This window comes from Athene cunicularia (assembly GCF_003259725.1).
Source record: "Athene cunicularia isolate RWA chromosome 2 unlocalized genomic scaffold, athCun1 chr2_part1, whole genome shotgun sequence".
Taxonomy (NCBI): Eukaryota; Metazoa; Chordata; class Aves; order Strigiformes; family Strigidae; genus Athene; species Athene cunicularia.
This window is the reverse complement of record NW_020799095.1, coordinates 8,642,965-8,655,438: the sequence shown is the minus strand read 5'-3', so window position 1 is coordinate 8,655,438 and position 12,474 is coordinate 8,642,965. Positions and strand designations below refer to the sequence as shown.

Sequence of the window (12,474 nt, the reverse complement as noted above, 5' to 3'; positions counted from 1 at the left end):
TTGGACCACATAAAAAACATTAAATATTTACACTGACTCTCCCATCCCTTGCTAATTTAAATCTTAATGTGATCCTATTCATTACACCCTCTTCTCCTCCCTCACTCTCTCATTAGTACATAATTAACATTAACCAGAATTACGGACTGTGCACGCAACATGAATTCTTTTATGCAAAATACCCTCTCTTCTATTCAGGGTAGCTTTCTCATGAGGAAATTCAATGCTGACTATTCTGAAGAATAGGGTTTTTGTTATGCAGTGAAGAAAAAGTTGAGACATTTCATTAGCAAGCCAGATTTAGACCCCTCATAACCACAGATGAAGCAATAGCATATAAAACAGCTTCTCACACAGATTTCCAGCAGTGCTTTCCTTCTCATTCTGTATCTCTGCAACTGGTACATACTTTGAATCAACAAACAAGAATCATAGCTTGGGGGGGGGAAAAAAAAAGTCTTGGCCACTTTGAGGTGCAACATACACTAAAAATTGTATAATTAAGGTACTGAGCTGTACCCTTTGTATGACAGGACCACAATGTCCTCCAATCCCTTAATTCTTTAAATTCCTATAGAAGCCTTTTTACTTCCATGGCATCCTATTTCAGCATATTCACTGCTGGTTCTAACAACAAAGCATAAAAAGCAACATGCTCTACACATCTAAAGACACTGTGACAAGTTAAAAAAATGTGCTTTAAAAGCACCACAGAAACACTGCCAGCATATTCCTTACACAATATAGGTCCAAAAATGCAGTACTACTTTACTTCTGTAAATAGCCAACTGGAGTAGAAAAGCTTCACTGAATTGTATGAAGGACACACAAAACTACTCAGTAGAGAGCAAAGTTTCAAAACATATCACAACCGTTTGTATTCAACACTAAGGTCACAACAAAGTTACAGGTCAAACAAAACTGTTCTGATAAATATCTGATCTAGAACAAGATGGCCACTCCCTACCACTGAATTATCCAAAACATTTTTTGCAGCTCTCTAATGCTCTGTTTGGAAAGGGATTTTTTTGCTTGTGTACATCAGATAGTACTGAATGAATGCACGGTATAATTAAACTACTGTACCAACACTAGAATTATTTAAATGAAGTCTCAGAATGGACACAGGTATATTAGAGATATCAAGGAAACAGCCTTTCAAGCATCATCATGCAGAATCTAAAATCCTTACTGATCTAACAAAAAAAAAAAAAAAAATCAAAGGCACCCACATGTATACATAACTCCAGTAACAGCCAAAAAAAGGGCTGAATACTCATAATGAGGAAAAAAAAGGAGGAAGGAAGGGACAAGACAAAAAAATCAATCAATAACACGATGAGTTTCGTCATCCAATGCACAGTAGCAAAAAACCAAAGAAAACCCAGGGATTTCTACAACTTATGAGATGTCACTTTGTCTCATATCAAAAGCAGGATCAGTTATACTTCAATCACTTCCGAGAAACTCACATAATCTGATTTTAACAACTTAAAGTAAGATTCTACCACCTTGTTGTCAGAAAGCTTCTCCTTGCAGCTAACTTTAGTTTCTACCCAGCTTAACAGCGTTTTTTCAGTCTACTCTTTGCTAGACTAACTCATCCCATCTGAAATGCTGCAATGCATAAAATGTCCTTAAATGCAAAGAAACTCAACTTATTTGTCATATTAACATTATTAGGCTCTACATTACCAGACATAAATACATAGTTTTTCCACACTAAGTCCAGCAGCTCCTTTCTTTGATTCAGTTATCAATTCCCCAGTACTCACACTCACCTCAATCTAGTACAGAATTTGTACTTAACGCAGCACATGAGAAAGAAATGTCTGCAGTAGATTCTAATTTTTGCACAGCTGGACAAATCTACACACCAACTTAATTAGGAAGTCTTTCCTGGGACTAAAATAAATTAAAAAAAAAAAAAAAAAGTGTAGTTTTGAGTGAAGAAACTGCAATGCAAAGCAAATGTTTTAAACCAAAGCTGCCTGGTTTAGGCTGGCTGTTTTCAGATGATAGAAAAGCTTCAGTGGTACAGCTTCTTGTTGCCTATTGTCAGTCCTCAATATGCCACAGAAACGTTTGGGCTGCACTGGAGCTTCACTGTCACTTCCCAGAAACGCTGTCACTGTGAAGCTGCATGCCTCTGCACTGCTTATATGACCAAAAAAAGATGAACAATAACTATAAATTGGTAAACCCAAACTTCCTCCCAAAATGTCCACCATACAGACAGAAGCAAACATTGCAGTAAGAGTTCACCATTGCGTGTGTTTCCCAAAGCCTGCCTCCGCTCCTTGAATACATCCAGGATCATGAAAAAAAAGGGGATAGGGGAGAACTTACTCTCACAAACACATATTAAACAATCCTTGTGGTAGGGAAGTACTTAATTCCTAGACCCTTTCTCTCTCAAAACTGGGACACATCAACACTTAAGTGTCTTAAATAATCCCCACAGTAGTCACCCTCAATCTCAGGGAACTGTGTGTGCTAGCAGCAAGAAAAAGAAATTTCCCTACTCCTACATAATAAGTGACTTTGTGTTTAATTTTATTTCCATTAAATAGCTCCCTTCACTGAGAAAAAGAGTACTAGAAACAATTATGTACCGGAAAAATGCAGCAAGTTAAGCCAGTGACTCAGGCTGGCAGTAACACAGTCAGGAGACAGACGGAAAAACTAATTTCCCTTCTGACACTCCCTTCCCAACTTCCTTAAGTCTGTACTGAAAGCAAAATACCTAAATCATAGGAAGAAGGAAACAGCTGTGCTATTATAGACTTTAACTATCACAATAATATCAAATCCAGTAGCGAGGAAGTTTCATGGCTCTTCTAAAAAAAAGGAATATATTCCCATCAGGAAAGAAGCTACTGTAGCTCTTTCCGTTTGACTTTGTTCTCCAGTTCTAGCTGGTAGAAACTGCAGAACATATCTGTATGTTTTCACCATAATTGTTTTGTTTATATTAAAAAGCTAAACCAAATCACTACATTTCCCACTCTACTTTTTACTACCTTTAAGATCATAGTATTTAACATAATAATGACAAAAAGAACCATTTACTGTAGGTTGTCCTGGTACTTCTGAGACTACAGTCTAAAAACTAGTTAAGACAAAACTCTAAAAGCCATGCACAGGAAATTACCCTCAAACAGCAAAAGTGACTGACTAAACTGCTTAGAAACATTAAATCAATACATTAGCAGTCAGTAACAACACCTGCACAGGTGTGTTTATCAGTTCAGATCATCCACTAAGAATTTGTTACGATTCCTTCTATTTCTAAATCCATGTTGAGCAATGACTTCTCACAAAGCTCTGAATATGTATGATCTTGCAGACCACAATTTATTACTCGACTGCATGACTTTCTATAAAGCTTGAGATAAAAGACTAACATTGTAAACTCTACAGAAACCATGATTCTTTCTTTGCGCAAACTATTAAAAAAGTATGTTAGGCTTAAGCAAAAGCATGTTTTTTCCTACTGCCTTGCTCCAGTTGTGAAACTGTCCCATACCAAATTGCATATTACTTTAAAAGTGAGGAAGACAAGTAGAAACATTCTTACAGAATATGGTTGTCAGTAGCCATTTGCTACTGCCACTTAATTACATCTGAAGTACAGTCATATGTTAACAGAATACATAAATATAAGCACACATTTATATATGCAATGTGTGTCTCATGTTCTGTCTGGATAGAAAAAAGTTTTATGAACCCTACAGCTTTAATGCCAAACTTCACAAAAGCAAATAGCCACAAGGTTCAAATGAAAGGTGAGAGGGAGAGCAAGCGGAAAAATATCTGGACGTCTGTGTTGCATCCACATTATCTCAAAAAAAACAAAATAAAAGCACATTTCTTACCTTCACCTACCATAGAAACACCTATTGACATGCCCATAAACTTGCTTTTGGTCCATACGTGAGCGTTCACACACATTTTCTTCTCTTTGCACTCACAGTAAAAGCAAGATACCGGTGGATGGTGGGATACTTGTTCAGCCACAAACCTCAGCTTGTAGCACGTGGACTGCTCCTGGCCAAACTCCTTGGTTGGGTCCTTAGAAACCGTGGAGGCACCATTAGTTCTGAATGCTTTCACTTTATCTTTAGGCACATCCCACGAGCAATGAAAGGTTTCACCAATTATAGGGTTATAGGGCTTCTTGGCAACCGCTCCCTTTCGGCCTTCGTGAAAAGCTGTTAGATAATACTCCACAAAGCAGATAATTCTTTCCTCGGGAGTGGCTCCAGCTGCAATTGACAAAAACAGGTCTGGATGGGCCATGAAATTTGCATACATCTCCAGCAGGGATCTTTTCTCCAAAATAAATGTTGGAAGCACTACCTGTATGCAAAGCAGACAAAGGCAGATATGATTTCCCCATGATCATATTACCACAGGGGAAGGGGGGGGAGAACAGTTAAGACAGCTGCAATTCTGTCCCTGCCAAGTTTCGGGACAGCATATTTTCCTCCTCTGCCACAGCAATTTCATTTTCTTTGCAGTGTAAATAATGAGCGAAGGAAAAAACAGTGGCCTTGATAGCTATGCAGGCTGTTTCCTATTTCATTACGATTCTCAACAGCAGCTCACACAACAGGGATGGGCTGTTCCGTTCACGTGGAAATCTGCCTTTTCCTCTCCTCTCAGTTAACAAACCAACCATTGTTCTCCTTGTTTACAAGCCATAAAAACATACTTTGATGTAAATGCATTTACATCGGACATCAACAAATCCTCCAAATCAACTAATGATAACCCTCCAAAAAGGAAGGGATGCACCCTCCCAAGCCACTAGAAGATTAGTATTTTATATAAACATGCATATGACCAACCTGCAAGTGGTGGAGAGTGTAAGGGGTACACCTACCCATTCCATCAAACATCTGGGCTCCCAATTTCACTCTTGGGTCCTCGACCACACACTGCATACGTGTTAGTTCCCTTCCAGCCTCTAACAAACAAAGTCAACTAGATCCAATCAAAACCACATCTCAGCCGTGTTTCCAAACGTAAAACCATACACCAAGGACCCTTCCCAAGAGTCTGTAGGCAAGAAAACTGCTCCCCATTTGACTCCCTCTGTCCTACACTGTCGTCATATATGTCATGTCCCTCCCACCTCCCAAGTCAAATCTCTTGCCACCTCTAGGCTCTCCTGTAACACCCCGGCACAGGGCGCCCCCTCAGTTTGAGGTGGTACCATATGACTGTGGTGAGTCCCTGCATGCCTTCACCTTATTTCAGACAAGTTGAAACAAACAAAAACCGCACAAACTCTTACATTAATGTCCTGAGACTAGAGAGGCTCCAGGCAGCCCAGAAAAAAAATGTGGGACTGAGCACTAAGCAGTCTACATTGGAGGGAGCCAGCCCCAAGTGATTTTGGATGCAATCTCAAGTGGCTCATCTAGCAACACAGATGTTACCAAAGTCACCCCCTTAGGAATAGTTAAAAGTTTTCAATGAGACATCTGGGAGTGCACTGCAAGACAGACAGGGGCTACAGGACCTATAATAATTTATTTCTCTCTCCCTTCCTTCTCCCCCACGCTCCACACTTTGTACAGAACCATCCCAGGGGAGCTCAGAGGTCACTCCTGTGTGACCAACAAGGAGCTTCTATACACACACAAATTTGTCTAGAATCAAAGTGACTCAGTGATGCCAGATGCAGACCAACAGCTGTCCTCTATTAAAGCAATTCTTTTGCTTTCCTCTTTAATTCTTCATGGCATTTACTTTTTCCCTTTCCAAAAAGCAAGGGTTATTTACAGCAGGCAGGGAGCCACCCTTCAATCATAAACACATTTTCTTTCCCCCCCGTCGACACAGCTTGCTAATCTAAGTGGGATCAAAGCACAGTTCGGCCCTTGTGGATCCCATGAATAATTAAATAGAAGCTGCCAAACTTTTACTAATCATTTAGTTCTTTCCAAAGAAATCTTGTAAACATGAAAAAAAATTCCAGTCACGATGGCTCAAACACAGTCTTCACAGCTACACAGCAAGTCAACATACCACAACTGCAAAAAAAAAGATGACTGCTCCATTTGGTAACATATATGCTCATCTACTCTCTGCTGTATATTATTTACACAAATAAAGTCTTTTATAGGCTAATAATTTTTACAAATTCAGCTCAAGCAAAGTTCTATCTGTAATATTCCTCTGACATGACTCTGTAAGCCTTGAGGACTCTACATGGTCCCTGTTACCAACCTAATAAGGCCCCAAAAGACACAGGACTTTAATTTTACACTACATGTGGCAAGCTACTGAGTGCTAAAGACAGCCTACAGTCCCCATGATGGTGTGGTAGCGAGAGGCTGAAGAGACTGGTTTTTAAAAATGAAATCAAAATCTTTGGAAGGCAAAATGAAAAGGCAGTAGATTTTCTTAGGGTATTTTTAGCTTTTTAAACAATTCCATCTTACTTGTAGCATTTTGATTCTGAACAAATATTCATTATCCAATATAATTTAAAATAAATGCAATTCAGCATTACTGACCCTCAATAGAGAATCTCATTTTAATATAAATTGTACACTCAAAGATCAGGTTATCAAAGGAAAACCTGACAGCAAAACAAAGGAAAACAACCCCATCACTTCTGTCTAGAGATACTAGTAGTGACTGTCATGAGTTTACTGCAGACTTGAAAGGGCAAAGAAACTCATTTGAATAAACAGCACTCTGCATCTCATTATGTCCAAATCTCTCTCTAAAAAGTAACCTTTATTAGCACAAATGGAGAAGAAAACTACAGACCATACTTAAGATGATGCAAATTTTATGATACAACATTAAGACTCTGGTTTCATCCTGTTGACTTGATCATGTAGTCCTCATATCTACTCTCTGAAGTACTAGCCGTGTGCTTTGCAGCTACACACTTAACACAGCTACACCAAAACAGACACTAAATGAGATGTTACATTATCACTGGGCTCTTGTTATTCCGTTTCAAGAATCAATTCAAAATCTGAATAAAGCTTGAACTCCAGCTCAAATGATCTGGCTTTTAAAAGCCCAACTAAAATGGAAACTACATTTTTAATTCTAGCAACGAAAGTATCCACTGCAAAATGCAGAACAATGGAATTGTTTCCACAAAAGGAGGCAGAACTACATATGAAAAATATTTGAATTTTAAAGCTTACACAACTTCAGTATTACAAAATATGCCTAGAAAACACTGCCTTTTACTAATCTCATAGCCTCCAAGTTGCAATATGTAACATCACCACACGCTAACATAGCCCAAAAAACCTACAATCACATCAGTCAATTTATTTTTAATTGGCCCTATCTTGATTTCTGTAGAAATAAGCAAAATAGAAACAAATTTGGAAGTGTATAGTATTCCTCTTGCCAGTGTTGGACTGTCAGGCACTTTGTGCTAGTACTCCAGCTTCCAAAGGAATAGGATTTTCAGCTCTTCTGCAGCCAGAGTGCACTGTCCAGAAAAATATGCTTAGAACCTATGTTCTTTATATTCATTTTGAATGGAACTAGTTGTTTGTTGGGTTTTTTTTAATTGCATATAAAGTCAAAACTGCCTAATTTTTTCCTCTGAGAAAAAACTGTTTTGACAACCAAATGGACAAAAGAAGCTCTCTAGAGTAAACACCAAGTCACTTGAGTCTGAAGCAAAAAAATCTCCTGATTGCATTCTAATGTATTAGAACAATCTCTGTTCTTATTATTTGTCAGGCTTCAAGTGAAAAGAAAGTAGTTTAACAGACATTCTTCTGTTTCCCTTGAGGTTAAAGAAGAGGATATTGGTTCAAAGATTGATCATAATCTCCTAGGTTTAAATTCACCTATACTTAATTTACTTCTTAAGAACAGAGATATTTATGCCCATTACTGTGAGGGAAAACATGGGTGTTAGCACCAGTATTCCCCACTTTTTTTCAGAAATCTGGCCAAGGTACCCCATGCTGAGATGCCCTTCTCTTAGAGGTACAAAAGCTTTCCGCTGCCACATGTGTTGCTGCTGAAATAAAACAAGGTGTTTTCACCCCACTTATATTTTAAAATTACAAGGTAAAAATATATTAACAAGCAAAATAAAAACTTATGACATCATGAACATACTACAACGTTAATTTACAACAGGCTGATGTTCTGCAGAATTACTGGTACCCTTTTACAGTGAATGGCAGCCCTTTACTTCTAGCACGTAATAACGTGCATCGGGAAGGTGAGGGAATGCAGGGGAGGGATCACCCATCTGTACGAACTGTTACCGTGAATTGCTATTCATTAGATGTCATTTGCCAACAAATTTATCGGGCTGTGGTTTTTGTCACTGTTTTTCATTTTTTGAAAGTACAAAGAACAATTTCAAAACTTTTTTTTTTCCCCAGCAATTCCAATTTTAAATGAGGTTTAAAGAGTTAGCCCAGTCCAAGGGATCAGTTTGATACTATGTTCTGCTGCTACAAACTGCACCCCTCTCCCCCAACTCTCTAGCAGCTGCTGAAGTCTATTTGGCTGCCACAGAGTATAGCCTGTTGTAGCAAATCCCCATGGAGATTTAATACTTCATTGCAGGTGTTTTCCATCACAGTAGATTTTTACTGTTTAACTCCTCATTAAAAGGCATGGCAGCACGACACATTTCAAAAGTGAAGCACCTCTGCCACATTAACATGGCTATCATTACTGTGGGGAAATTGATATCACAGTGCAGGCAAGGCCAAGAGCAACATAAGCAATCACCCCCTAGGAAAAGGAAAAGATTATGTTTCCTGCGATACGGTACGTGAAGGTAATGGTTATGCATCCAGAACCCAAAGCCACCAAGGGCTCAGAAAATCTGTTTGTTCATGTATGTATCATGTTGCAATCCATAGCTCACAAAATGAACCAAAGAAACAACCCTAGGGAAGAAGGCACAGAAAATGGAAACATAGAAAACACCCTCTGATACGAGCAACTACTGTGCCACAACCACTTCCACCAAAAGCTGACTAGCATCAAGGCTATCTGAAATCTAACTTTCAGAGGAATAATGAAAAATGAGAAATGGTGCAGCCAACAAACCAAGCTTTATCATCACATGTCTGTGGCCCCAAAGGCCTCATGTCAGTAAACAAAATTAATTAAAAAAAGCAGCCAGCTGTCTTATAATTTATATTTTTTAATCCTCAAAATGGTCAGAAGACTGATGTGCACATGTGGCATGTCTCATTAATACTCATCATATGTGTATTCATGCATCATGCAGAGTAGCAATAGAGCTAACTCTGCCATATGCCTGTTCCTCTTTTCAAACTGTAGGTATTACATACATACATTCATGCATGCTAATATTTTGCCATACTATAGATCTGATAATATTCATCACTATCCTCAATTACTGTGCTCTAAAGGGCACTATATAAGAAATAGGTTATCATACATATTTACCTTCCTATTTTTCTTGTGTCTACAACTTCTCTTATTTACATTAACTGTGTGTCTTTGGGATTCTGCCTCCTCTGCCATTATAAAAAGATGAAACTGGAAATCAGGGAGGAAAAACCTTCCTCATTACCAAAGACAAAATGTTCGGAAGACACAAGAGCAACAGATAAGGAATCTTAGTCTAGTTTAAGGACTCAGACAGCCTTAGCAATCCAACATAGGAAATAGGAAGAGCTATGAAAAATTGAGGAACATAAGAAAAGCAATGCACATAACCCCACACATACTAAGAAGTGACAGATATAAATTATTCACAAATGAAGTGATGAAACTTTTGTTCTATTTTTAGAAAAAACTTTAATTTCTCTGCAGCTATTCAACAGCTATACTTAGTAACAGATCATGGGATTGCTCAGCCTCAAAAATCTAAGTATTTTTAAATACTGTCAATTGTCCCAGAGGAAGCAGAAAAAACTATATTGAGAAAGCCCTATTTTGTAAGAAAGTGAGAATAAAAATATATTTTGATTAACATAAGACCAAAAGGAAAGCAGATGAACTCTTCAGAATATTAAAACGCCCATGAGAACAATCTCCTGCAAAGCTACTTCATGCACAAGGGAAATTCTCTGGTCATTCCAAACTTTTCTTTATTTGTGGAGGGTGTGTCAAAATGAACTCTTCCTATTTGTGGGAAATGGGTTACAAAGGTTTTATGTGGGTGTTTTTAAGCATAAAACCTTTGCAGAAGGAAAGGGTATTCTGTATCTTTACAAAAATCCATTTGACCATGAGGTGGTTTCACTGAAATGTAGGACTATTCAAAGAGGCATTGGTTGCTTCCAGAACATCTACTTAATTTCTAAAACTCTAAGGACTGGGAAATTTCTCAGACATTGTAACTTCTCTGATTATATCAGTTCCATGACCAGAGGATGCACAGAAGGTTAAACTGGTGAACTGCTTAGTACAGACCAGAACAGTGATGCATTGAAAACTGTAATTTCTTTACTCTCATAGGGTTTTTGAAGCTGCCAAGCAATTAGATGGAATCCAACGCACAAAGCAGTAACTGGAGTGCCTATCTCTTTCATTCATATAATTGCCGTTATTATTCCTCAAACAGTCAGTGCACCCTGACCCATGCATATGAGATTCATACACAGCACATGGTTGCTCTGAAAGACTGACAAAAATTAAATAAGGAAGAGTTTCAGCGGTTTTTTTTTACTCTTTCACACCCCCCATCCCTAGAATCCCTAGAATATGTGATGTGGTCACTTTATGTGAAAGCCAGGCAAGCAGGAGACCACACTCCATAGCTCTCTGGAACCACACCTTTAAAGATGCAAAATTCCTTGTCCACAGGGGCAAAACATGCTCACAGGAACCACACATGTGCGCATGCACACACACATAGAAGGATGAGAAGAAGAAAAGTTAATGAACCATTATAGAAGAGATACAGTGTCCATACCCTGGTAAGGTCCATGCCAAGCTTGAGCTGAGAGATGAGATGGAGAATTACACTACGTTGATCATCCATGACTCCTAAATCCTCCTCTTCATTATCTTCAGTATCTGTCATTTCATCTTCAACTAGGATCAACTCAGAAGCTGAATGCTGAAATGAAAAGAAACATCACCATCTGGACAAAACGATACAGTATTTTTTTTTTTCACTATATGTGTTTAAAAACGGAGCTGTCTCATTGGAACCAAAACCAGCCTCTGTTAAAACCAAGAAAAGATACAAATTCAAAATTAAAAAAATCCAGCGATGGGTCCATAGAGCTAGAGCATTTTGATCTTACTCTCAGGACAAGAGTGGTAAGTATCAGATGCTATTTACACATTATCTTTTGATACTTATATTGCAGTGATGCCAGACAAAAATCATAGGATATTAAAGTAACGGGTCTTCTATTTATTAAATAGAAGTACACAGTTGAAAATGAATCTTCAAGAGTTTGTTTCATAAATCTCTCCAGCAAATATTCATACTTCATACCTAGATGTTGCATGACCTGATTTCACACTATTTTCTTTCCTTTCCTCTACCCAACTTCCAACTTAGACATCTATAAAAAAGCCAAGACTATTAACTGAAGGAGATAAAAGAAAGCTATAATTAAAGCACACAGCTTAAAAAAAGAAAAGGTAGATTTTGGGGGGGTAAGGCAATGCCATGAATCTTCATGACATCTGCAACACTATGCTGCTTCACAGCATACCAACGCCAATACTGCCCAGTTTTCAGACATACGAGCTAAAGATCAAAAGAGAGGCATCATGCCATCCCCCTTCAAGAGGAACTTTGCAGCAGAAGGGGATAACGATCTGTGATATTCTTCCTCATGGTTTACAATATTTTACTAACAATAATCCTGACCGCTATTTTGTCCAATCCATTCTGCAAGCCTTCCGGATATGTATTCAGGTAAGCTTTTTGTATTTAAGAAAAAGTTGGGTTATGTATGTGAAAAAATTACAGCCCAGAATTTCGTAATTGCCCAAGGATTCCATGCTGTAAATGAAACAACACTACCTGCAAAAGTTGGCATTCCTTCAGGCTAAATAGCATTTCTGCAGAAATTGCTGGTTCATTACATAAAATGAGAAATTTTTCATCTTGCTGCAAGTCTTTGCAACTGAAAAGTTTCATTAAAACCAGCAGATATTCAGAATTAGGTTTCAAAGAAGTATTTCTGAATGATCACATTAGAGACCCCTCAGGTGAACAGCAGCTTGTGTAAGTAAAGTCTCTCAAATTGAGTTACTACACTTTTTTTCCAAGATTTGAATAAAGTGTGGGGTGGTTTTTTATAATTTATTTATTGAATAAACGTTTAGGTAGCTATTCCCAAAAGAACAGCTACTTGGTGAAACCCAAGGACATTTGAAAGACACTTTACAATTACTTTATTTAGAAAGTAGAATATGTAGATTACATAAAACAATCTGGTGAGCTGTAACCTCAACAGCTTGGAGCTTTTCAAAAGGACAAAACCACACTTTCTTCTTCCCCCCCCCCCCCCC

General features: G+C 38.1%; 1 protein-coding gene across 1 annotated transcript in view; it reads right to left on the bottom strand.

Annotated features, from left to right (window-relative positions):
• Positions 1–12,474, bottom strand: part of OSBPL10 (oxysterol binding protein like 10) — an 89,172-nt gene that overhangs the window by 10,535 nt on the left and 66,163 nt on the right. Inside the window, exons 8-9 of the mRNA XM_026842909.1 lie at positions 10,913–11,059; positions 3,879–4,362 (exon numbers count right to left, since the gene is read on the bottom strand). Of these exons, the coding sequence (XP_026698710.1) occupies positions 3,879–4,362; positions 10,913–11,059 (631 nt within the window). The remainder of the gene's footprint in view (positions 1–3,878; positions 4,363–10,912; positions 11,060–12,474) is intronic.